This window comes from Rissa tridactyla, chromosome 6 (genome assembly GCF_028500815.1).
Source record: "Rissa tridactyla isolate bRisTri1 chromosome 6, bRisTri1.patW.cur.20221130, whole genome shotgun sequence".
Taxonomy (NCBI): domain Eukaryota; kingdom Metazoa; phylum Chordata; class Aves; order Charadriiformes; family Laridae; genus Rissa; species Rissa tridactyla.
Genome location: NC_071471.1, coordinates 53,285,882 through 53,311,952, shown reverse-complemented (window position 1 = coordinate 53,311,952; position 26,071 = coordinate 53,285,882). Strand labels below are relative to the sequence as shown.

General features: G+C 44.0%; 1 protein-coding gene across 4 annotated transcripts; it reads right to left on the bottom strand.

Moving 5' to 3' along the window:
* Positions 1 to 219: 219 nt before the first annotated feature.
* Positions 220 to 19,726, bottom strand: C6H10orf71 (chromosome 6 C10orf71 homolog). Of its 4 annotated transcripts, none has more exons than XM_054206866.1 (4): positions 19,388 to 19,726; positions 17,718 to 17,979; positions 8,158 to 8,328; positions 220 to 6,230 (listed from the first exon to the last, which is right to left on the bottom strand). In XM_054206866.1, the coding sequence occupies exon 4, from the start codon at positions 6,052 to 6,054 to the stop codon at positions 1,405 to 1,407; it is 4,650 nt and encodes a 1,549-aa protein (XP_054062841.1). In that variant the 5' UTR covers positions 6,055 to 6,230; positions 8,158 to 8,328; positions 17,718 to 17,979; positions 19,388 to 19,726; the 3' UTR covers positions 220 to 1,404. The 4 variants fall into 4 exon arrangements, with proteins under 4 accessions (XP_054062841.1, XP_054062840.1, XP_054062839.1 ...); XM_054206865.1 differs by lacking the exon at positions 17,718 to 17,979 and adding an exon at positions 15,126 to 15,193; XM_054206864.1 differs by lacking the exon at positions 17,718 to 17,979.
* Between the last annotated feature and the right edge of the window lie 6,345 nt (positions 19,727 to 26,071).

The following is a 26,071-nucleotide window of genomic DNA, read 5'->3' as shown; positions in this document are numbered from 1 at the left end:
TAGGGCAGTGCCCGTGTCCCATCTCCATGTTGCATTTATTAGTTAAAGGCTTGATTCTCCTGTTTCTTTTCTGGAAGTCAAGAGTCACTTCACTGAAAACAATCCTGTAAAACTAGCCTGAGATGTGTATCAGGCTGATTTCTTCCTTAGAGCTCCCACACTTCAGTTTTAATTGGGGAAAACAGTATGAAAATGAGACAGAGAAAAAGGAAACCAACATCCAAATATAGATATTTATATGCAGGCATATTACATTCAATTTTTCCATCTTTTCACCAAGGTTCTCTCTTTATCTATGATGATAAAAAAAAGCCTACGCAACGATGAGTGATATTTTGTTACAGATCTTTCAAAAAAAAGTGATAATCCAAAGAAGCACTTTTTTAGAAATTAATACTTTGGATGTTTTGTATCTCTTTTTTTTTTTTTTTTTTTAAATCACAGAATTCACAAGACCAAAATTAGGTACAATGTTTTTCAGGTTTTAAAAGTTAGCACTGTATTTTAGTGGGAGCCTGAAAACAAAACAAAACAAAAAGCACTTCAATTATAATAAGCAAAGGTCTTCTCATCCTAACAAAAAATTAAAAGCTGTTATGGGATTTCATTCAACCTTGCTCCTTACCGAAATATTTCAGGCCAAGTATCAAGATAAATTGAAGGTTTAAGTTGCATTATAAATAACCTCTGACTCTAAGGAAAGTTATTTGGAGATTATAAAGAAATATGAAGAATTCAGCAGCATGTTAGTGGACACTGCAAAAGTATATGAGAAGTCTAGAGCAGCTGTAACTGTATTCTGGTTGTTTAAAGGTTTTTTGACATAGTATTGCGCATCCAGTATACAATCTTTTTGTCAATAACATCTGGGCAATCGTTGTGTGCAAAAAATGAATCTTGGGTTGATGGCATAGTTGTAGCCATATGCTTTCTACCTGTCAACATAGTTCAAAGGCAGTGAGTGAGGAAAGTTCGGTAGATGTGGCACCTGTCCTAGGTCTCATCGGACGGACAGGATGGATTTATACGTTTTATTTTGTGCCATATATCGTGCAACATATTTGGGCAGAAGGACACTTGCTTTGGCAATCCCAGCCATCAAAATGGCAAAGCAGCAGCAGCAGCAAGCAGTGGCTTCATTCTGTCGTATTTATTTGTTTAGCTGGCATTGCCCCTTCATCTCACTGGTAATTTGGTGCTTACTCAATATCACACTTCTTCAAAGTGATCATCACCTCACATCTCTCAATGTGGTCAGATTTCATTTTCCTTCCCACCCAAACCACAACGAGATTCAGACATAAAGTGTTGTACAAACATCAAATCTGCATGTGCTTTTGTGTGCATGTGTCTGTTCGAACGGTTCTTAAAAACACTAGCTGGCCTATTTTGGTACTTCAGTTTTCAAGATACTCCTTCAGCAGCAAAATCATCTAAATCAGTGAGGGACACTATGCCAGTATTTGGGGTCGGGCCCATGTCCTTTTGTAAGTGAACTTGAGTTTCTTCAGCATCTTGACTGTAGGAGTAAGAGGCTGGTTCAATATAGGGCCGAGCATCCACAGATTCAGCGTATCTGTAGTCCTGCTGCCCATCTTCTGGTAGTTCAGCTGGTTCTCCTGGTACAGTTGGCATTAACCAGGTAGGTTCAGAGAGCTGAGAAGATGACTTCAGCACTGCTACAGATGAAGCTGGCAACGGCAGCACTCTAGGGTAGGAGGCATAGGGAGAATTCATAATTTCTGAAGAGGGGGGTTGGTATAAGTTCCCTTCCGAGGAAGGGACTGAGACTTGAACATACTTGCCAGTTTCGGGGTCATAAAATGTCTTTAAATTGACTTCTGCTGGTAAATCAACTACGTAGTATTGACCAGAGTCAGGGTCTTGAAGGAGTTTACGCTGGGTTGAAGAGGGTGAAGGGCTTACTGCTGATGCACCACTGGGTCTTCCTGTGCTGGTTTCTGTGGGAGCAAAAGTTGAGTGAGGGGCAGGATGGAGAGGAGAATATCCCAAGGGTGAAGGAGATGCTAGTGTCTGTCCAGAATGAGATGGCTTTCTCCCTACAGCATCTTCATGCTCACTCTGATGTTTTTTCTGCTGCTCTTGCATTTTCTTTCTCCTGCTTGCCAGCTTTTTGGCCCGCCGCAGAGCCTTTTCTGTTTTTGGTGGCACAGCAGGAGGCTTGCCTGCTGCTCTCTCCCCAAGTCCCCTGGGCTCCAGGCTCTCAGCTTCCCCTGCAGAACTGGAAAGCAGATTCCTCCGTGCCGAATCAAGTATCTCTTCCGCAGACATATCATCTTGGCTCTTTAGTGCCACGTTCAGCAAGGCAGGGTTTATAACATCCTCTGCCTCTCTAAGGCCAGAAGTTGTTGGTTTGTCTGACGATGAACTGGCAGCAAGAGAGTGCATGGTGCTGCCTGACCTGGGGCTTGTAACAGCAGAGCATACAAGACTGTCTAACAAATTGGGTGCACCTTCTGCATGTAGGATGTCCTCTAAAGCTTCATGGAATACAGGAGAATACTTGTGGTCCTCTGATATGGAGCCAGTCACAGGGGAAATTGTCTCCCTAGTGATTATTTTTTTAGCACAAGAGCCACCTTTGCGATTAGATAAATGATGATTCTTGAAGTAATTTGTCGTTCTTTCTGCAGGATAGGTGGGGTTGTTTTGTGCTTGGTCATTTTCCAGACCTAAATTTGGCTGTGTTAAACTATGTCTTGCCTTCCTAATCTGGGGCTTCTCTTTCCTTCTGCAGACACTTTTCTCATTCATTTTACCAACTTTATTTAACAAAGCACAAGTCTCTTCATCTTCTTCCATCAGCCTCCCTAATGAAGAGCTCTCTGTATCTTCCAGAAGACCGGGATCCAGTGTTGCTGAAGTAGATCCAGGCTCACTAGCCTCTTTCCCTCCATCGGTTGCTCCATCCCTCACGTTCTGCTGCCCTCTGTGCCTCAGTGCCAACCAGCCTCCCTCCTGGGCATGCAACCTGTTTCGGTGCTTCTTGTTCCGCTCTGCTGGGGACATAAACCTACTTTCCATTTCCTTATAACTGCTGCTCACTGTATCATCCAGGGAAAAGGATCTGAACAGGGGTAGCTTGACGGCCCTTATCACCTGAGGTGACCTGAATGTGTTATCTTTGATCATAAACAGACTGGGTTTGGTTGAGCTTGAAGATGGTGGTGTTTGTGGTTCTTCAGACCTCTGAATGGACATGTCCCTTATACTGTCGGCAGCAGAATCCATGGTCTTGACGTCTTCCTTTTTCTCTGTCCTTAGTTTCTCTTTCATTGAGCTCCTCTGTTCATTCCCAGTAACCTTCCCCTCCTTCTTCTCTGCTGCACCAGTATCAGAGTTGATACAAGCATAATACTGCAGTTCATCTTCCCCAGCCTCTTTCCCTCTCTCCTTGTGGCTTTTCTTACTGTCTGAATTCATTTCACTCTTAGTACTCTGGCTTTCTTGAAGGATTGCCTTCTGCATCAGGAGCACTGGTGGAAATGGCTCCTCCTGAAGTGGCTGCTCTACCGTGGAAACAAAAGATTGCTCTGAAGAACTAGTGCTTCTTTTGCCGTGTGCTTCATGGCCAGTTACCACCATATTGTTTTGGACGTCACTGTAAGGCACGTCCTCTGCTGGTGAGAGTTGGTTTGGGATCGTTTTGAAGGTGAACTCTTCATTCTGATTAGCAGCCTGTCTTTCATTTTCCTCACCCTGGACACTGGGATTTTGCATGGGCTGCCTCTCTGTTGTACCTGCACTCTCTCTACTGAATGGTTTCAGTGCTGGATACTGCAGACGTTTCCTTAAATCAGGTTCATTTGATTCATGTCTGAACAAGGGGAAGCTTTCATTACCCCTTGTGTTTTTAACCAGACCTTCATGTTTTGAATCTTCTGGCTGCAAGTTGTCTCTAGTTTGGTAAAATAAAAGGTCTGCTGTTGTCTGGGGTGAACTCAAAGTCAGGTAATTGTCTGTAAAGTGTCTGGTTAAATCAGTTTTATTGTCCTTCTCAGGTACACCGCCAGACAATACAGAGGTTATATCACTTGATTCATCTTTCTCTGCAATATTTTTGTTACTTTTTTCTTGTAAAGTTGAGAGTGAGGCATTCATTTTTGTACTCTCCTGTATATTTTCCCTAGCTTTATTTTTCTCCTCCAAGGCCTTTAACAGGGGAGAAGGGGTATAAATTCTTTTAACACGTTTACGTACATCCTTCAAGTTGAATAACAGACTTGATGCTTTTGATTTGTAACTATCCCGAGACCTGTAATCTCCAAACATGCTCTCTTCATGGTCTCTCGCTGACGCGCTCTCAGTGGGAGGAGGTGTCAGTGGGATCAGCTCGCTTTCCACGGGGTCTGCCTCCTGTTTTGGTGGTATGATGGGTGTTAAGAGTTCACTGATGTTGAAAGAGGGACTGATCGATCCAGGGGAGTTTACCTGTGTAGCCAGAGGAGTCACATCCAGATCAGGCTCAGCACCAGTCACCTTTTCAGACAATGAAACCATCTCATCACTGGCTGTGGACTTCTCCTTGGAAGTCTGTCCCCTCTCTGCTGCCCTTTTTGTAGCCCTCTGTCTCCTCCAGGGTGGACCCATATTGCCCACTTGGGGACTGAGGGCTTCCTCTTTGGTTAAGGTGGCCAGGGGTCTTCGTGGAGGCGGGCTGGGTGCCTGGGACATAGGTGAGGATGAAACCATCCTGTAGGACACGGACTGAGGTGATACAGAGGCTTGGGACATGGCACAGGGGGAAAGCTGAGCTGGCATTGGGGGTGGTGGCACAGGAGGGACTTCAGGGATGGGGGGTGTTTGGGGATGGCCCTGCTGGGTGGGGGGTGGAAGTGGAAGTGCCTGTGGGACAGGGGGTGGCCGAGGAGGACCCTGGGGCGCATGGATCCTAGGGGGGGGACTGGGCGGAAGAGCAGCAGTAAATTCTGTTTCTGAAGTGAGGGGACCCTGAGGTACACAAACAGCAGGGAGAGGGATGCTGAAAGCAGTTTCTGGTGGAGTTGACTCCCTCTGAAAATCTTTCTCCTGCCTCTTAGCAACAGTGGTTTTGACGGGTGGCAATTTATGTTCACGTATGTGGGATCCTTTAATAAATGGTGCTTCTTCCAGGTATGTAAGACCTTCATTTTTCATTTTTATATCAACAAATTCCTCCTTTTCAGTCAGTTTTTTGTGATGAACATTCCATGATTCAAAAGCACTATTCTCACTGTGAAGAAAATTACCTTTTTTTGCTGGCTCATTAACTGTCATACTTCTGTTTTTTAAAGCCTTTTTAGAAGAACGGGAAAAATTTGACTTGGCTACTTTTGACATCTCAATCAGCACAGGATAATAACCATCAGTGCCACAATAACTCAGGTCTATCTTATTAGGTCTTCTCTGTGGCTCATGTTTGCCACTGAGACAGTGGCTACCTTGACTACCGTCAGAAAATCCAGAAAGTTCCTTGTGGATGCTTAAAATGTCTGTGTCATCCCAGCAAGCCATATCATTTCCATGATTTAATTTATATTTTTGAAAGCTATTAATGGGCTGCTTAATGGCTATCAGGGAACCTCCTGACCCTTGGTCTGCAGTCTTATCAAATGTCTTAATCAATGAGGACACTTTTGAAACATGTTTATTGTTCCTTGGGCCAGGGACTGGCAAATTCAGCTTTTTTCTTTCTGTGGCAAAGGTGTTACTTTTAGCAACCCTCTTCTCCTCTGGAGCACACTTTGGTAACTGCTGGAATGTGGAAGCCCATATTGTATGTTCATTGTTTTTTGCCGTTAGCTTGTTACAGACATTGCTTTTCTTGACAGCGTGGTTTAACGTCCCTGGGTGAAATTTAGCAGAGAACTGGAGGGTGAAGTCAGGTGAAATGGCAAGATCCGGTTCATTGTAAGAGTCTTCGAGTTCTGCTACGCACAAACTTTTGAAAGCACGGTCTGTGAGGCTGCTCACCTCTCTGTCTGTGTCATCCAGGAGACTCCCAATACTTGAGGAGTCACTATGTCCTTCTGTATGTTTCTTATTTCCCTGCATTGTTCATGGGAGTCATGAATGAATTATCCAAAGGAGTAATTTCAGGGGTCAAATAGGCAGATGACTGTGTGGGGTGGTTCCAGCTGTTTGCGATTCACAAGCACAAAGCAATTCCTCCAGACGGTGCTGCTGCACGTCGATTCATCTTACGGAATAGCTGAAGGAAACTTTCTTCTCTGCAAAGACAAAAATCATAAATTATCATTTTTCGATATTAACACTATTAGACAGAGAGTATTTTCCAGATACATCAGTCACTGACTAATTTGCTCCTACATGCATTCTAAACAAGATGCTAGCAACACAATAAACAACGTGAAAAATAATTGTTATTTTGGTCAATTCAAGTAGCTCATGGTAGATAGTTTAATTTCTGGAAAGTGCCATTAAAAATAGTGGTTTTACCTCAGGTTCTTTACTTAGGCTCTTAAACAAGGATATAAGAGCCAAATTTCAAGTACTTCCCTTTCCATACCTCCAACCATAAACACTTCCAAGTGCTATGCATGTATTTAGCTAAGAAGGTTAGCCATGTTTTGGCCAAGAGTAATAAAAAGGGAGAAAACTTACTTAAAAAAAAAGTCACTGGGTACATCATTGCATGCTATGTCCAAAATGAAAGAAAAGTTGATAAAACTTACTTGTCAAGATCTCATAATTATAATTTAAAATATTTTGTGAAAAATAAGGTTATTATAGAGGATTCTATTCTCACTCATCTGCTAGATCATGACTGCGGAAAATTAAGTCTATAGAGATGAACCTGCTTGTATCAGACTGGAGTTTTGCTGGGACAATTACACTGAGCAGAACCCTTGTTTGAGAAAGTAGAATGGCACCAGAGGTAAAGAATATGTACTGTGCATTAGCATGTTCCAAGCAAACATTGCTGGGGTAAAATCCTTTAGCCACCCATAACCAGGTACGGTTGGGTTGGTATGTTGAAACTGAAGAGGCTGCTAATATCAGCTTAACCAGCAGAAGGCAGGAGTGCCTAGGGGACTCTAGCAGACCCACTAAAGGAGCACAGGAAACATTTGGTTTCAGTTCCAGAACTGCTGAGATCAAAAGGTAACCCATTCAACACAACTATAAAATATCACAGCCTTCCGTTAATCCCTGATTCTGATGCACAGTCAAGGCCCACAGCATTGTGGGTTTTGTCTATCTCCACATCAGTCTGCAGACAGGATGGGGGAATCTTTGGATGAAAGAAGTATAAGCAAAATGGACCCTTCAGCTATACTTGAAATCTCTACACTAAAACTCTTTAAAGTTTACCCTGTAAACTCTTTAGATACTTATTCTCACATTCAAGGGCTTGGGCAGCTTATTGACTAAACTACGGTGAGACACAGTTTAAAAGCATATTCAAGAGCTACCTAAAAAGAAAGTCCTTTTAGACTCCTTAAGGAAAGTCTGATCTGTATCTCCATTTCCTAGGACGCTTGCATCATTCACTAACTTCTGATGAGCTGAAACACCTCGGTTCATATCTACAGCAGTTTCCAGCTTTTATACAAGTAGAAGCTGTCTCCATCTCAAGCTTGGATCCACTGTAGAACTGAGCAACGAAATCCAGATCCAGATTTCAGACCCTCCAGCTGTCCAAATCCATGATTCCATTTGTCCCTTCTCAGTGAGACTCTTGGAAAGGGCATGTTTTTTTCCCTGTGATGAACCAGTGCTGGTCAAAATATGAAAAGCCAGAGGAACTGCGCTTAATCAGTTAAGTTACTCAGGCTCAGTTATTTCTTCAAATGAGAACACTTTTCACCTTCCTTTTCTATTTAAAAACTCCTCAACCAGCCTATTTTTAGACACAAAGTATCATAGTGAATTTTGATTCGGTCCTTCCAGCCACGCAATTCCAATGACTTATGCAGAACTACAATAGATTTACACCAGAAATAAGAGAAGCTTAATAGAACTTCTCCATTTTACTTTGTACAAAGATTTTTCAAAAGTGAGTTTCACTCCCCCTACTGCACATACATTTTTGTGTATAATGCAGCAAGAAAAAAAGAGAAGAGAAATGAAAGGCCATCCCATTTTTGGTTTTGATTCTTAACTGTTATATAAGTGGGAAGCACAGGTACATACCTGCCGTGTAATTTTGCTTCTCATCTTTAGAACTCCCTTTCATGCTTGTATTTGGCTCCATTTCTGACCATCTTTAGTGAGGAGGTAGAAATAGTCCAGTGGTGTAGATTTGACAGAAATAGTGTCCCGGTATGTTTCCGCCCTTCAGCATTTTTTGATCTTGAGTGAACTCTGCAATTTGAAAACAAAGACATGGGTTTGCATGACCTGAAGATTGTCTCGTGCTGTATTCATTCATTTATTTGTTTATTCACATTTAACAAACATTTCAGGGGGGTTTTACACGATTTCTTTACCAAAAAAGACAGGTATCCATCACAGAGAGATAATAATCAGATACCTTGAGGGTTTGGCAGCTTGCGGAGTGCAGTCAAGTTCCTAGCAAACAACTATCAGAACCTCCAGCACTCTCTGGTAGCCCCAGCACGGACTAACAGCTGAGTGAGCAATGGTTTCCTGGCAGGCTGCCCATTGCAAAGGCTGGGTGATGTCTCCAGGCTAAAAAGAGGGGTTGTGCCAGATGACTTCTTCCCTGCTGTTGTCTACATCCCTGCTGTACCACTCTTTCATAGGGACTGCAGAGGAAAATGTGTGCCTCCACTCCATCTGTATATGACTTCCTACTGCCAACAAATACAGAGAGACATCAGTCTGGTGGACTGGGAACTAGTGCAGCTGAGGTCTGAAAGACCGCCCTTTTCACTGTCCCTGTTGTAAACGAGAGGAAAAGTGGACAGCTGGGATGATGAGGGACAGTAAACAAAAAATCTTTTTGCTTCCATGCATCAACCAGAGTCAAGAGATGCTAACGGAAAGCTCGGCTATGGTGACCGTGCATTGCTGCTGTCCTTTTGCCGTGGAGACCCCCAGGGTTCAGGCTAGTTTGCTTAATCTTTGCAAGAATATATCCATTTCCTACAACAAGACCTGCCTGGCCCTGAGGTAACGCAAACAGCACGTGCCTTGAGGTAATGCAAATAGCACATAGGTGCAGATACAGCAGATTTTCCTGAAGCAAGGGTCTCCTCTAAGGAAGCTTTTGTGTCAGCCCATGGTATCCAAAACACATTGGCAAAAGTGGCAACAAGGGCTCATCCACTGGGATGGTCTCCTACACTTACCCGAGGAAAGACAGTTGTCAGTGTTAGTTTAGGGACAAGCCTGTACCAAGCAGAGATTTTTGTGGTCCGTTTAAGATGTCTGAGTAAAAAAATGGTAAAAACAAAGAAAAAAAACCCCAATGCTATGTCTGGTTGCAGCCAAATGTAAAAGGGTATCCTCATTGCAGAGATGTGTACTCAGTTATCTCCTTGCTCAGAGGTTAAATTACAATTTTACTGCATCTGTGGTGCTCTTAACTGTGCAAAGCCAACGCAGCCGTGGGAGATTGTGATTATGTTCTGGCTCACTCATCGTCAGGGCTGTTGACTAAATTCCACCGACACAATGTTTATCAGTATTTATTGGTGGTGGTGCCTGAACTAGGAGGAAGCTTGGCTTTCAGATCTCATGGACAGAGGTCTGAAGAAACATCTTGTCCCTTGTAAGCTGAGAACATTTGCTGAAAAGTGAGTAGGGTAACAATAAACATGGAGATCATGATGTAATCTCAGCACTTATTTTCCTAGATGGAGTCACTGTTACAAAAACAACTCAGCGCCAATGGTTAAAAAAAAAGAATAGCGACTGTCACTGTCTCTGAAACCCTTGTGAAGATCCTTCTCTTGCCTGGCCGTAATACTAGCACTTGGGCAGTGTAATGTTTCGAGCTGGAAAAGCTGTATCTACAGCAAGTGTTCAAGGTGCAGATCACTACTGGGACTGGATGGAAACAGCAGCACTGTACTGGTTTAGCTATCCCTTGTATAGGTATGATGGCAACTTTTGAACTTTGGGCAAAGAAGCTGTTCATGGCTGGTTTAATAAACCGGTAAAATACCATTTCTTTACCATTTTGGACAAACATGGCAGCCAGCAAGCAAGGTGCAGTGTTTAAGTTTAGGTCAGGATTCAGCTAGTTCAAACATTTAAGGATGTTTGAATTTAGCCTATTTTCAAGACAGAGGAAAGCAACGCCGGGCATTTGGAACTGCTTGAGAAATGCTGAGAAACATGTGAGGTATCTTCAGTAGGCATCATCTGATATGAGCTACCGAAAAAGCTTGCATGAATGTACAGATTTCAAGGAGCTTAATCAGAAACCAACCTCCCCTCTCTCTTAAATAGGAAGCTTTTTTCAGTGGCTCTCTTAAGTGCCTAGCAAGTTGTGATGAGAAGGTTAAATTACAGAGACTATTCCTGGCCTGGCACAGACTGAATGTCAACTTTTTTCACTAGACAGGAGGTGGGCAAACCAGCAAACTTGGCTGGAGTGTGTGACATCACTGCTGCTGCAATATATAAAGGGCTGGTTGGTTCCCCCACCCGCCTTGGGCTGGTATTTGGCTGAAATGTTGTGCCATGAGACATCGCGGTGGCATTTTGGCAGCGCCCTTGGGAGCCGCATAGCAATCTGGAGTCAACAGCACTGCATTCCCCTCGAGGATGGGAAGAGAAGGGAGAGGGACAGAAATTTTGTTTTAAATCTTTGTGAGCTGGTTTCTTCACATGGTGCTCTCTATACGGCATCCATCCAAAACTCCAGCCCCAAACTCAGAGCCCTATGGTGACTGCTGGCTGAGGTTTATTCAGAGGCCTGCTCTACTTTCACACATGCTGCTGCTTTGGGCTTCCAGGGGTTCATCATGACAATGAGTAGTTAGTGCTTCGTACCATGGGAAATAGGAGAATCCCTAAATAATTGATGAAATTTTTGCCTAGGTGCATGTTTGCTCATGGCACACACAGGAGCACATAGTCAGATGAGAGGACTGGTTGGAAACAGGCCTGTTCAGCTATGTGTCATCAGGCAGAGACAACGCTCCCAGCCGATGGCAGCTCCTTGCTAGGATTTTCTAGACAGAATATCACAGCATGGCAGCAGCGATCAGTATGTGAACAGCTATTGAGTGTGCTGCTGTCAGTCAGTGAGCATGGCACTGCTGTCTTCATGTCACATTTAGGAAAACAGACAAAAAGGTGTCAGGGAGTTAAAGGTCACCCTATGAGTCCCTGTCAGAGACAAGAAGCCAGAAGAATGACCATAAGAAATGAACCCCCCCTGTAGTCTGGTGTAGAATACCTGAACATCCCCCCAAACAGTGCTGGGCTGTTTGGACTACCAAGGGTATGTGAGCTGCTCACACTGGGCTGCATTGGAGCCAGATCTGCCCTGCTGCCGGGGCTGCTCCAGGCACACTGCCCCTCTGAGCAGCCCCTGGGGCACATGGGGCAGGATCACAGCACCCCCACCAAGGAGGGGAGCTGCCTGGTAAGAGAGACAATGGTGCTCCAGCCACATTTCCCTGAACTGTCAAGAAAGGCAGCTTCTGGATTAAGATAGTCATAAGATGAAAGCTATTAGCAGGAGTCTCCATTTCCCTCGTTCAACAAGATCACTTTCACCTGTGCTTTGTGGTCATAATGGACAGCCAAAGTGAATTCTCCTGCCTGGGGAAAGGGGAACCACTTTCACGGAATCACGGAATCACAGAATCTTCAGAGTTGGAAGGGACCTCTAGAGATCATCTAGTCCAACTCCCCTGCTAGAGCAGGATTGCCTAAAGCACATCACTCAGGGCTGCATCCAGGCGGGTCTTGAAAATCTCCAGAGAAGGGGACTCCACAACCTCCCTGGGCAGCCTGTTCCACTTTGCCCAAATACAAATACCTGCTCCAGCTGATGGAGGGTGGAAGACTGGATCTGTCCATCTTAGGGTGAAGATCCCAAACACTGACAGAAATGACTAGGATAGAAGAAGGTGACCTCAGCTATTCCAGCATCAGATATTTGATCATTGCTGTGGAAAGCAAGGTGAAGGAACCATGTGTCTGAACCAAACCAATGTAGACTGGGTCCATTCCCTTTGAGGATTTGGCCTAGCAATTGTGTCTCGAACAGCTTGTCCTGGGCCACAGAAGAGGAGAGACTGTTCTTGACTTTGGGCCAGCTTCTGTTCTCAGTTACACTGGTATAAATCTAGAGTCATTTTACTGACGTCAGTAGAATAACTGAGAACAGAATTGGTGACTCTACGTACATCTACTTCCTAAGCCGACACTGGTGCACTATCCAGAAGGCTACATAACTAACTGCAACCACAGTAAAGTGAATTCCGATGTCTCTGAAGAGCCAAACCTCATCCCCGTGTGGCATTCAGACCAACGCGCAGAGGAAAGGGATTTGGAACGGATACCATATTCCTGTGCCATCAAATCATGTCCTCTGTACAATTCTGATTTTCTAACCTGTATCGCTTGCCACTGACAATAGCAGTACTTTTGGGATAAAGTAATTTTGCTCTTTTCTGCAATATTCACTAGAATACCTAGACCTAAAAGTGGTGTGGTAGATGTGCAGTTCCAGACTGGATCAGCAGAGCTGGCTGCCAATCTGAATTGGCATCCTGTGGACAATATAATCTTTTGGAAATGCAGTTGTGGGTGTGTGTGATGGGTGAGTGTTCTCATTTAGGTTGTTTGTGAAATTTCACATGGAATAAAGATTCTGAAGAGAAATTAACTTATAAATTTCAAAATTTCATTCTGAATTTTTAAAAAAATTTTTCATTTCAGATTGTTTCACTATTTTTACACTATAGGCCATGAGAAGTAACATGTAATATATACCATAACAGTTAAAAAGGTATATTATAACTGTCCTTAAGTCAGAGACAGTGCATGCTATTTAACATTAACTGAAACTTTTAATTTTATTTTCTACGTCAAACAATACTCTGATGGTATTGCAACAGAGAGTGTGATCTTGTTTTGAAATTTCCCTAAGTAAATATTCCAAATGATAAAAAAAAATAATTTCCAATTATCTTTCTAGTGGAAATGTCATTAAAATGAATATGATTGTGATTTTATTTGTTTAATCAAACCAATTTTTTTCTGAAGAAAAGACAGCCGAAGTTTTTTTCTCCCAGTGAGCTCTACTGAAGCTAGTGCATCTGTTGCCATGGGAGCTGCAACTGGGGACACGTCAGACTCACAGCTCAAGGAAGGTCAGCGCAACCTGGTGGAAGTATGAATGCAAGGAGGGAGTGTACCTAGCTAATGACCGTGCGCTATGTACCCTGCTTTGTGTCCTTTCCCCAAAGGATGTGAACCTCTTCCAAGGGCCAGCTGGAATGCTTACCTCTTCAGCTCGGATCACAAAGCTTCAAGCACTGGGAGGTGAAGACATCACGTGAAGAAAAATGGGAGGAACAGAGACTGCTTGCAACAGCTATGGAGAACCACGGCAAGTGTCTCTACCTTACCCTTTCTGGTTCAATGGCAAAGACCCAACAGTTATTTCCAGCTGGTCTCTGGACTGCCTTTCCCACAGTCCTCCAAATGCCCCATCCTGCCAAGAGGCCTGTCAAGTCTGGAAGAATGAGATGTCTCTCAGAATGGCTTGTATCTGGACTGAGGCTTTCTTGCAATTCCTGTTCACACCTTCCATTACCTGAGCCCTATCCACTGCCTTTGAAGAGTCAGTAACATGCAGACAGGGTGGAAGAAGTCAAAGGCACAGAGCGTGTGACTAACACAGGCCGAGGGCAGGTGCAGCACTTGACAAACAGCACAGCTCTAGGAGAATGACAAGGCAAAGGGATGGTGCTCCTCCCATGACCTGAAGTCAGCACAGACAAGTGACATCTAAGCAACTGAACCCAAACAGTGCATTTCTTGGCATTAAATGCCTGACTGGAAAAGGCCACTGCCTGTAACTAGGTCGGTCATTATACACTGAGATATTTATACAGCTCCCCAGTAATATGGTACATGAACACCTCGTGGCTATTTATCCTTACAAACTCTCACACTGCAAGCAGGATTTCTGTCTCATTTGTAGATCAGCAGCTAAGGCCCAGATTCAACTGACCAATTTGCCCAAGATCAAACAGGGTACGTGTGGCAGGGCAGGGAACCAAATCTATGTTTTCTGAATCACACAAGAAGAGCTTAACTTTTGTCAGTTAAGGCAAAAGTGTGCCTTCCCACTGCCCTTCACAGGGCACAGTACTTTACCACAAGCCTCTGCAAAAATCACCCCTTCAACTGAATATGGAGCCGTAGCTTGGCATTGTATTGTATTGTGAAGTCCATCCAGATTTGCAGGTGACTGACTTACTGCAAAGGTCTCCACCCTGCCTCAGATTCTTGATACCTGTATCTCTCTCTGAGATCATGAAGAGTCAAGCCTTTCTCATAGTTCAAGGTGACAACTGACATTTCATTAGTACAGCCCCCTCTCTGAGCACTGACAGGATTTTGGCTGATAAGACAGGTATTGCCTCCTTTCATTTAGTCTCAAGGAGGGCTTAGATGATGAAAGCTTCTGAGTTTTCACTTCCTGAGTGTGAGAAAGGAGATTTTCCCACAGTAGAGGGAAAGTTGTAAAGTACCACAGCATCGCAATGGCTAGAGATGGGAGATAACGAAGGGGGAAGGGAAGAAAAATACATGGACAAGAAAAAAGAAAACAAATGTAATGGCTTGGATGCCTTGTAAAGGCACATGCCAGACAGTGCCAGCCCCTGTCATGGGAAAATTGTAATGATACCAGCAAGTACGCTAGACACAAGAGGGAAGCAGGTATATTCTCCTCTGTGACCTACACAAGGAAATCTGCAGCTACCAACCAGCCATGCCTCACTTCTCTTTCCAGGCGGGGGAATCTGAAACCATCCCCTACTTACACTGCCCTCCTCATCAGCCCCAGCACACCGATACCATCTGCACTGTCAAGTTTACACTTAGACCACTTAAGCTCCTTGACAAGGGGAGTCTGACCCACACCCACTCACACAGGATACAGTCTCGGGAGATAACAGGCTTGCAGAGAACAAGTATTGTTCTTTTACTGGTAGTCTCACCTTCTCCCTTCCTTTAAATCTTCTGGATATTTCCAGGGTTTGGAGAAGGATTTTGCTGAATCTGTTTTCTATAAAGAAAATAATTCAAGCCATTTGTATGTGCTGGGTTAAAAATTGTTTCAAGTTCTAAGCAGTTTTCTCACCCACTGAATTCCACGGGACTTAGGGACATGCAATATCCTGAAATACCTGTCTTATGTTACCAAAGACAAATAGGTATATGTACCAGGGGGGGAAAGAGAAAGTGGAAGCTTTGGTTTTCAAGGTTTTCTGGCTCAGGCTGCAGGAATAGAGCCATTTGTTACTTACACCTTGCTAAAGCTTTCAAGTGCAATCAAAAGAGCTCAGTCCTTGAGCAAGCAGTGTGGCAGGGAGGGAAATACACACATATACATGCCAGAGCAATGACTCAAGCACACAACCATTCGTTCACATCACATCTTTCCTCTGATGACAAACTGCTCCTCGACCATTTGTGATTATAACAGAGCCATTCCAGTTGAAGGACAAAAGCTGTGGCTTGCCTAACTTCTGCCTGCTATCTGGAAGATGGCCATGGGACAGCTAGCCATTTACGGCAGGACTTTGAGAGGGCAGGGGAGAGCCCACTCACCCTTGCCCTCTGGTATTATATCTGGAGGCCATACAATTTTCCTCCTTTTGAGAAGGAAAATCCAGCCAGTGGTCTTGTCCTGAGCAAGATGGAAGCTCCCTCCAGTTCCCTCTTCACTCGGCAACAGTGGTGGGGTTTTTTTCCTGGGAAATGCAGACTGCCTCTTCCTATTCGGAGGTTGATTCATTGTTATGATTTAATGGCGTGTCCCCTGGGCAATTCCTCATTCTTTTACAGTTAATGCTAAGGTGTTTCTTGTGATTACTCAGTAAAGGACATATGCAAAAGGCAGGAGGGAAAATAGCAAGAGTTTTAAGCAGAATCCACATTTGTTCCCTAAGAGACAGGTCAATGACTCTGGCTGAATCAGCCCCTCAGCAACCTCAGCGATGCTGTCATCACAGTGCTTTTCCAGCCCCCCCAGACCCTCTGAAGAACCCTGAAGGCAGGCAACAGCATCATCCGCAGCTCAGTGCTGTCACCAGCCACTTCTTCTTCCCCAGCCCATCTCCTCAATTCTCCTCCATACCCCAAGTGGTAATTCTACCTACTTGTCTATGGCTTCATTCAATTCATAAGCCTAGTCAAAGAATAATTTCTCAGTTTTGGAGAAACAGACTAAGTCCTAATGCTGCTACTTCAGAGCAGATCAGTCACAACAAAGAGTCTCAGTGAACAACAACATCATGATCAGGAAGGCTGCTCCACTCCCCCAGCACAAACCCTGGGTGCGGCTTGCAGGGTGCAGGTCCCTCTGAGCATGCCTTTGCTTCTGCACCAGCATCCCAGACAGTCCTGAGCACTTACTCCAATTTCTACACAATGGAGCCCTATGCTTTTTGTGTTTACACAAAGGATGGGGAGAGGGACACACCTCAAACACATCTCAACAGAACACAAGCCATCAGAAGTGTGCAGAATTGTACGAGGGTCTATAATGAAGCTGACAGGCAAGCCAAGCTGACCTTAAGGTATGGCAGCTTGTGTCTGATCCAGGTAAAGGTGATAGACAGAGGCACATCTGAGACTAAGAACCTGCAGTAGCTGTAAAATGCCAGATGCTGCCGTTTGCTGACTCTGCTTGTTAAGGTGTAGCCAAATGTTAACCACATGCATGTCTGTTAGAAGCTTTTCAAAAAATTGCAGGGATTTTCATCTCTATCTTTTCTAAGTGGAAAGTATGAGTTAGGCAGCCTTCCTATACCTGACTGTCATAGCCTGATCACAGTTCCCAAAACAGCCTCAGACATAGTGTGTAAGCAGCAGGGAAAGAATCCCTGAAACTAGTGGGATGTAGCTATGAGAGAGACTGAAAATAAAGATGCATCATTATTTGACCTGCTTGGCTCCTAAGAAGACCGGTCTGACTGTTACCAGATGATTTAGATTAATCATTACCGGCTAATGCCTTCTTGTATATCATTATTTGCAAGCACAGGAGATGGATGATAAAGAGACATAGGACTATAATTAAATATCTGCTTTCTATGCTTGTCCAAAGAGGATCATTTGGCAGGTGAACCCAGGGGAGAGAGAGAAACCTTACTTCTGGGGAAGGGTTGTCCTCTTATGTCTTCAATGCTGCCTCAGTTTCTCTGAGGCTGCCAAGGGACAGAGGTCTGAGTGGCAGTCTATCTGGCCATACACACTTGAAAGCCATAAAAACCTGGCAAGCAGCAACATAGTCGCAAAACACCAAGCTTAATATACATACATAAATATATATATATATATATATGCACGCACACCTCTGGATATGTATGTATAAGCAATCACTGACCCACCCAAAAAACATATGTAGGCTTGATTGAAGAGGGACAACCCTTTCTCAAGGGTAAAGGTCCCCTGTCAGTGCTCACATGCAGCCCCCGCTATGGTCCCTTTCCCCACACACCTGTCAGCTGGCTCACAGACCGCTGCTCCCAAAATGCGACACTACCTCAGGCAGCGTTCGCTGGCTCTAAAAGCAATGGACTCACCCGCCCGCCTACAGCAGACAAAGCTCTGTGTGACCTGGCACCCCGGCCGCAGGAAAGCCAGCACAGCGAAGCCTGCAGCTCAAAACCACTTGCAGAATTTGCCTCTGCCAGCAGCTTTCTGTGTGTGTAAACTCGGCTAGACGAAAGAAAGGAACGACTGGTACAGATGAGCGGTATTTTCTCCCAACCTGGCTCATTGGGTTAGCTGGCTTTTTTCCTGGTCTTGGAGGGATTTACATTTTCGTGGGCCTTGTGCACAGCCCTAGTAATGCAAGCACAGACAAGACAAACGTTTCAGAGAAGCAGGTAGGAATAAGAAGCTAGAGAGTGAAACTTCCGCGAGCTTTTGGTTTGTGGTGCAGGGATGCAATTATACTTGCATACCTCCACTCAGCTGTGGCCTTCAAGTTCACTGGTGAGTGCCTGTTACAACTGTTTTGGTAACCAAGTTGTGAATATGTATGTAAATACCTTCCTAGTGATAAGCATGGAAGGATGGAGAAATTTTGTTGTTTGGGGGTTCAAATATACCGGGCATCTTTTATTTGTTAGTATTTTCCACGGGCCTTATCCTTCAAGCATGTAACCGAGGACATTTGCTTTTTACATGGTCTGTTCCTTGAAGAAGTGAAGGAGAAGGGCCACGGATTTTGATTCTGTCCAGAAAGCTTATATCTCCTTACTTCTTCTCACTTTTCCTTCTCTCTTGCCTCCCTCCCAGCAGTGGCAGAGGACTAGTGAGGAACCTGCTGGCTGATACCTTACAAAGTCAGTGTGAATCAGTTGCTTTGGCCTGCTGCTGGAAAACTTCTTCCTATTCAGATTTAATCAGATTCCCTGTTCACAGGCCATTTAAAAAGCATAAGCAGTTTGGCTTCTCAAGCTCAATTTTAATTCTTTCTGTTCTTATTTTGCTCCTGAGTTCTGCAGCTAGGCTAACAAAATGCAGATCCTTGGGATGGCAGATTAAGAAGTTCTGCAACAACTGGACTCAGAAAAGCTTACGCCATTTAAGAAATTTTCCAGTGATTAAAATTGGATACAAGTCATAGTCACAGTCATTTATAGTGGCCTCTCAGCACTGCCTAAGTATTTGAACTATTTTACTTTTTCAGGCTCTGTAGCATACTAATTGCTCTCTATAAAATATTTAAACTATTCTCTTCCTATTTGTTCCAAAAAAAGAAATAAAAATTACTTCAAAGCCCTATACAAATCACTAAAGTTTTTAAGAGTATCTTATCTGTAGGCAGTAATCATCTGGAAAATAAAATCAATGTGTATTTGCTTAAAGTTGCTTACAGCACAATGCACAGGACAATTAAATGTAGCTTCATAGCAATTTAGTGGTCTTTTAAAAAGATCATACCCCTGTACCAAATAATTATATGTCATAAGCAGCAATCACTGCATACAAATCTATATGTATGTCTCTTTCCACACACAGACTTTCAGAGACAATCCTGCATTTTTCAGAGCAGAAAAAAGCTGGACAAAATGAAAGGACTTTCCACCTCTAGTCACTGAAAAAATGGTATAAATGCTATTTGATTTCTCTTATCTGATCAATTACACAACCGATCCTTGAGCGCACACACATTCACACGTTCAGAGACCACCATTCTTCACCATTTCCCTGCTTTAAAAACACCCATAGGCTTCCCCCTTACCTTCTGTGCTCCAGCTTCCTGGTCAGGGACAAGGCAGGGCTGTGCTTTCTTCCCTTAAGTCAAAGCCCCAGCACATTTTACAGCAGCCTGCTTACTATTAGCACTTCCCATTATTTATGTGTTTCAGACTCTCCTTCTGAACATGGTTATCTTAATAGAAACAACCACTGAAAAATAAATAAAACAATAAAAGCAGAGGAGCTAACCCTCGAGCCCTCGCAGACCTGCCCAGCCAGGTGAAGTGGAGTGAGCAAGGAATCCAAAGTTAGTAAAATGTATTTAAATAGTTATCAGGCAAGGGGAAACCAAACAGAGATCATGGTGGGGAAGAGGCAAACATACGTATTGGAATAACCATGCGGTGTCAAGTAACAGACAGATGAAACAAACAGTCAGCAGCTATTTTTACATTCAGATTCGCCATTGGTAATGCTTCAGAGATAACTAATACAGAAATAATGCTGTGCGATTGGCTCACTACTGCCAGTGATTCAAACCTTAAAGGACTGCATTTTTGCATCTACAGGTGGGAGTCAAAAGGTTTATTAAGGTCACCATTAAAAATACTGTGTAAAACATATTCACATGCGTAACACATTACTGTCCTACCAGTGCTTTTTCATAAATAGCTCATTTCATCATCAAGGCTGGACAAATGAATCCGGCGTTCTTGGAGTAAGGACCCCATTCCACTGTCCTTCCAAAGCAAACAAGATCAGCCGCCCTCCTGGAAGGCACATGCCAGCATTGGATTTCATTTGGCAAACTGCAATAGGATGTTGAATAATGGGGGAAATATGCCATAAAGTCAACAAGCAAAGTTTTTGTACTGCCGATATAAACAGCGGGTCACACCCTGTGCCATGCTGAGTGCACAGGGCTTCTTACTGAAGTCACGGGGCTCTCTCGGGGCTCAGCATCACGCTGGACTTTAGCCACAGCCTGCTGCAAAATGAAGAGCAGAATCCCCTGTGATTACAGCCCAACTCCTACTTCCACGGCAGAGCAGGGCTCCATATGAGCCCAGTGCTCATTTGCATTTTAAAAAGAGCTGCTAATTACATTGCTACAGCATGAGCAAGGCAACAACCATGCGGTATCTGCTGCCTGAGAAACTCCAAGCATCAGGAAGCTTGTGATGAAATAATCCTCCCTGTGATCCAAGAGCAGTTGAAGCTTACCGGTCCCTGGAGGGACAATGACCTGCCCTCTCCAAAGCAACCTTCAGCTTTGAATTCCCCACCTGTGAGAGGTGTATCGTTCGCCTTAGATCCCACCAGGAAGATTTTGCAAAGCCCACTCTGCTAAACTCCTGGTCTGGGCTTTTGGTGCTCAAGTGCTTCTCCTAACTCATCCCAAACTGAACGCTGGTCCTGCCAAACATCAGGGCACTTTGGCTAAGTTCTAGCCCCAAACTACGCACTTCCAACAGCTACTCACACCTTTCACCCATGAGAGCATTTATGCACAAAGATCTGCTGCATCTTGAGTCATGGCACCTACAAACTGAGACATCAGAGAGAACTGGCGCACACTGAAAAAAAATAAAAATATTTGGGATGAAAACAGGGAGTGGAAATGTAGTTTTCAGGCACCCACCACCACTAATGTCTGTATACGTGTGTCTGTCTCTCCCACACATTTCTAAAGAGGGGTGGAATGTATTTCTGGAATACTTGTGCTAAAAATAAACCCATCCCTGCTGTCTATGAAGAGAGGCAGGTATAGCCCTGCTTTCTGTAAGCCCATGAACTTGTGAACTGCTTAGAGGATGAATCGCAACTAGAAAGACCCCTATGGAAATCGCAACTGCTAGTGCAGGAAGGGTGGCTGATTGCTTGGAAAATCCAAACCAGGCCTCTCACATGAAAGCAGCTGGGGTTAACGCTATTCATCACGATGAATGTGCTTTACAGACTCCAGCTTTGAAAGGGCTCAAATCTTGGGATAGGCATTATGCTTATTCAAATATGATGATAATAAATACATATATTTGCAAATTCAGTGCTCAGATGAGACTCTGGGATCAGATGGCCTGTCATTAAAATAAAACCACTTCTGGGGAAAATTACTGAATAACACACAGCAAACACAACCCAGTGGCACTTAGATGTTGTTATCCTGCTCCCAGGATATTTAAAAAGCAAAAATTCCTGCTGCTTCCTTTCAGTGGGTGTAGAGCAATAACAGATCACACTGAACTTTTGTAGACAGCAATTTGGATTGAAATTCTAAGTTTATATGAAAAGAGTACACAATTTGCACAAATATGTCAATGGAAAATGAACGAATGTAGGTATAATGAAATCCATCTTTCACACACACACTTGAAACTTTGCATGCTTGGCAAGGCTGAGACTACAGACATGAGAGTCTTATGCAAGAGCAGTAGTTTTCAGCCTTTTCTGACTTGTATCCCATCCCTTAACACTTTCTCCAGGGAAATAAATAGAGTTCTGCCCTACTGAGAGAGACAGTTTTTTCCCTTTGTTACCTTAGCGGCAAATCCCAGAGAAGCAGTATGCAGACCCCGAGGGGTCAATGGACTGATCACATGCAAAGAGTCCCTGGTACATGGAAACCAAAAAGTGGAACTGATTACAAACAGAAATTAAAACATGCCACCCCAGTCTAGGAAAATGCAAGAATCAAACTGCTTCGGTTGTAGAAAGTAAATGGTTTATAACTCTCATGGCATTAACAAGCAAGGAGCCTATTTAATAACCCATGAGAGCTATGTGACTATATTGAGTTTTAAGTTGCTTGTTTACAGCACTTTTCATCCAGAAGAGCAATGCAGGTTCAATTCTTACCTGGCAGCGACAGACTGAATGATTTTTTGACTGTTACCACAGTCAGCGCAATAACTTGACCTCTGGGCACCGGACAGATGAGTGCAGAGCATCGTCTGGACAGAGAAGCCCCAGGGTCCTATCAGCTGAACAGAAGCAGTGAACCAAGGACTAGAACATGTCCCGCAGCAGGACACCACCTTCAACTGCTCTGCATGTTGTTCCCCACACTTGCAGGTAGGTATTGTTGTGCCTCACCTGAAGCCTCGCAGGGCCGGCATTTCTCTGGGGGTGTTTCTAGCACCTGCATGTCTGCTCCTTGATGTGCCCAGGAGCATGGCAGCAATAAGCGAGGAGTCATTGTGCAAACCAGATGCTGCTCCACCTGCCTCCTTGGGACAGCCCAAGCCCATCCAGCTTGTTTTCCAGCATGGGGGCTCCACCTCCATGGGACGTGTCTAGATGGAGGGGTGGCTGCCAGTTCTATCCCATTCCTGCAACATCAGCAACCTGGACCCAAATCCCTTCCTTCCATGCTCAAGCTGATCTGACCTCCTCTGATGACGGAAATACTCTCTGTTTCTGGGGAGGCGGCACACCACTTGTTCCTCCTCTTGCAATCTTTGCATTTCACACCTTGCTGAAGGCGAGAGGACTGAAAATGAGTTGAGGTGTCCAGTTTTGCATTTTCCTCTAGGAGGCACTGGACTTGCCTGAGCGTACGCACGTTTTCTGCTAAATGTGAAAAGCATCACTGCTTCCTCCTGCAGCTGGATTTTGTGCAAAAGCTCTGGTAAGACCTACCCCCCTTCCCTTTCTGTAGGAGGCAGCAGAGACCTGAGGGTCCTACAGGAAGAAGGATTGCTATAGGTATTTTCTCACCCAAAGGGGAACAAGATCAAGGTTCCATTTTCCCTCAGCACCTCCTGTTAGCCAACACAGGCTGTGCCTGGTATCAGGTGAAATGACAAGTAGATCTCTGTCATATTCCTCTCTGCCTTTATCCTATCTGGGTCCAGCCCCTTACATACCCAGGTTTGAACCAACTTCTGTCCTGATAAACCCAGCTGAGCAGATGTAGCTGAGCTCAGAAGGGTCCCCAGCACCTGAGACCAGTAGCAGTCCTGCGGCCTCCTCCTTTGGGGACATTTCTATACCTTGCTGGAAGGTCTGCTTATCCACCTCTAGCGCAGAATTTGTGCAATGAGATAGGTGCAGGACTCATCTACAGCCTCTCTCCAGGGCTACTCCTTAGGGCTCAAACCTTGTCAGTAGCTGGAATTTATTTGTCCCAACTCCAGGGACTCCTAAAGCTCTGACAAGGAGAGAAATTCTAATTTTTGAAGTCCTGGAGCTTTCTCTATTTAGCCTTATTGCAGCTTTGAATGAAGCCTGGCAAAGTAAAAATCCTCTGCAAAAGGAAGCTCTGGAAGACATTTCAGCACGGTTCAAGCAAAAAGAAATATTTTCTTGATTTCACCTTTCAGAATTTTATAGCATGGTCTTTAATATAATACAATATCAAAATTGCTTTCATCCTGCCCTCAAAAAGTAGAAAAAATACTATTTTCTAACAAACAAAATGCTATAGCTCTTCTCTGAAATCAGATTTCTCAGGAAACCAACAAACTTTGCTACATTTCAGCTTTGACTGCATTTGTGATCACTGACAAACATTGGTTCCACCATCTCTTTGTCCCTCTGTGAATATGACCTTAAATTCAATTTTAAAAGAATTTCTACAGCCTGATCAGCTCTCCCTGCTGCTGCCCCATCAATACCACCCAGACTCAGCTGACTCAGAGACAACTCGTCTGGATTCCAGCCCCAAACACTCATCCTAAAACTGGGAGGTGCCCCCCCATGGCACCAGGCTGGAGCTCAGCAGCTCTTTTAATGGCTTTCAGGGACAGAAGGTAGTCTAGAAGGACTCTAAAGACACTGTCTCAGTGACAGTTTTGGCAAGGATGTCAGTCACAACCACATCCTACTTGTTTCCCCCAAATCAAACTGACTTTTCAGTCAGGAGCAAAATCTTGCTTTTGCCAGTAAGACAGCCGCCTCACATACATTGATCATATCTGCAGAACCCCAAAACGATGTTTTTGTGTAACTGTTTCGCTATTAAGCACTCTGCGAAGAGCAGAACACAGATGTGATAGAAAAAAATCTTATTACAGTAAGTGTTTACACCAGAAGATGGCTAAATTATTCTACAAGTAAGGGTTTAAGGTCCTGCAAAGCACTGTTCTGTATCTAAAATAGCTAAAAAACATGTTAGGTACCTATCTGCCCTCAGGGCACAGATTTACCTTGGAAATCTTTCCCTTCTCATCAGGAATTGTCAGTGAAATGAGCAGGAACTGACAACACTTCGCAATTTGGAGCAGAGGTTCAGCCCGTCCCAGGACTTGCAATAAATCAGTCTTTCAACTAAAGGTTAAGAAATGAGTACACTTGTGACAGGTCAGATGAGGGGAAAAAAAAGCCTGTAAATAGTCTGAGTGATCTAAAAGTTAGTTCTCTTTAAAAACTTCATATATAAGCCAGTGACATTTAGAGATATTAGGACAAATGCATTAGGTATTTATAAACGTAGCTACAATACATCTAATTTAAGAAAAGAGGTTGGAGGAATGTGGTGTTACTGGCCTAGTGTAAATATTTCTTATTTACAAATCACAAAGCAAAAACCGGAGACCACAGGCTAATTAAAATAGCTGGACAGCAACGATGGGAAACATAAGGTGCTATTTTTAGGGGATCATATGAGAACGCAAGCAGCTAGAAGTCTAGTCAACCCCGAGGTGTCACATGGCTGCTCTGAGTCCTTTGCACTGTATCACCCCACTGCAGACAAGGTGAACTATCTAGCCAGTGCGGGTTTTGTTCCAGCCCCCCACGCCCCCATCCAGATTTCAGGCAATACTTTGCATTTTACACAACACGTTGGATGAATTTCCACGGAAGTTTCCACAGGACCACTGGCCCTGTCCTGTGCCGGGTTCCTTTGCAACTGAGAGAGGGGTTTTGGGGCAGCGGTTGCAGGATTGGCTCCCCCTGACCCTGGGAAACACCAATGTTTTTACAAGAGGAAATTGTGTTATGCTGCAGAACAGCTGGTACTGCAGAGGTAGCTGCGGTTCAAATGAGGGCTTATCTCTGGGTGGAGAGGGGTGAAGAGAGAAAAGATAAAACGTTAAAACTTGTTATATGGGGTTTCATTTTGTGGTTTGCAGAATAAACTTGCTGCGGGCCAGGAAGAGGAAACAGTGAAGCACAGCAGAAGAAAATATGAGAATTTTATTCCTCAGCAGTCACTGAAGTTTCAAAACATATCTGCATTATCTCAAAAATTCATAGCACTGCAGACTATGTTCAGAAAAATACTGGGGTGCAAAACGTCTACGGGCTGGAGCACTGGTGGGCAGTGAGGGGAAGGCCAGCTTGGTTTAGGAGAGAGGTTTCAGCCCAGATGTGAATCAGACAGGGAAGGAATTTATATTTGCACTTCCTCCTTCCCAAATCAGCTCTCTGCCCAGCTCAAAACCCTTCCCAGAAAAGGAGCACTGGAAACCACAAAAGGTTCTGAAAAATATTTCAGTTTTGCATATCTTGGCAGAAAATGGGCACCACTAGTATGCAAGGCACAGCAAACACCATTGCCTAACCCGTTTCCAGTCTGCTAGCGGATCAGAGCACACCAGTTAACTGTGAAAAGCAACATAGCTTTTTGCCTTTTTCCCCTTCCGATAATCCGAAGAATTATAATACTGTATTTCTAAAGTGATATGACATTAAGTCACGAAGAGTAAGTAATCTAAAATTGGCATTCAGTAAAACAGGAAGCACTAGAGAGAGAACTAAAAGTTTATGCCCAGTCTTTCAGAAA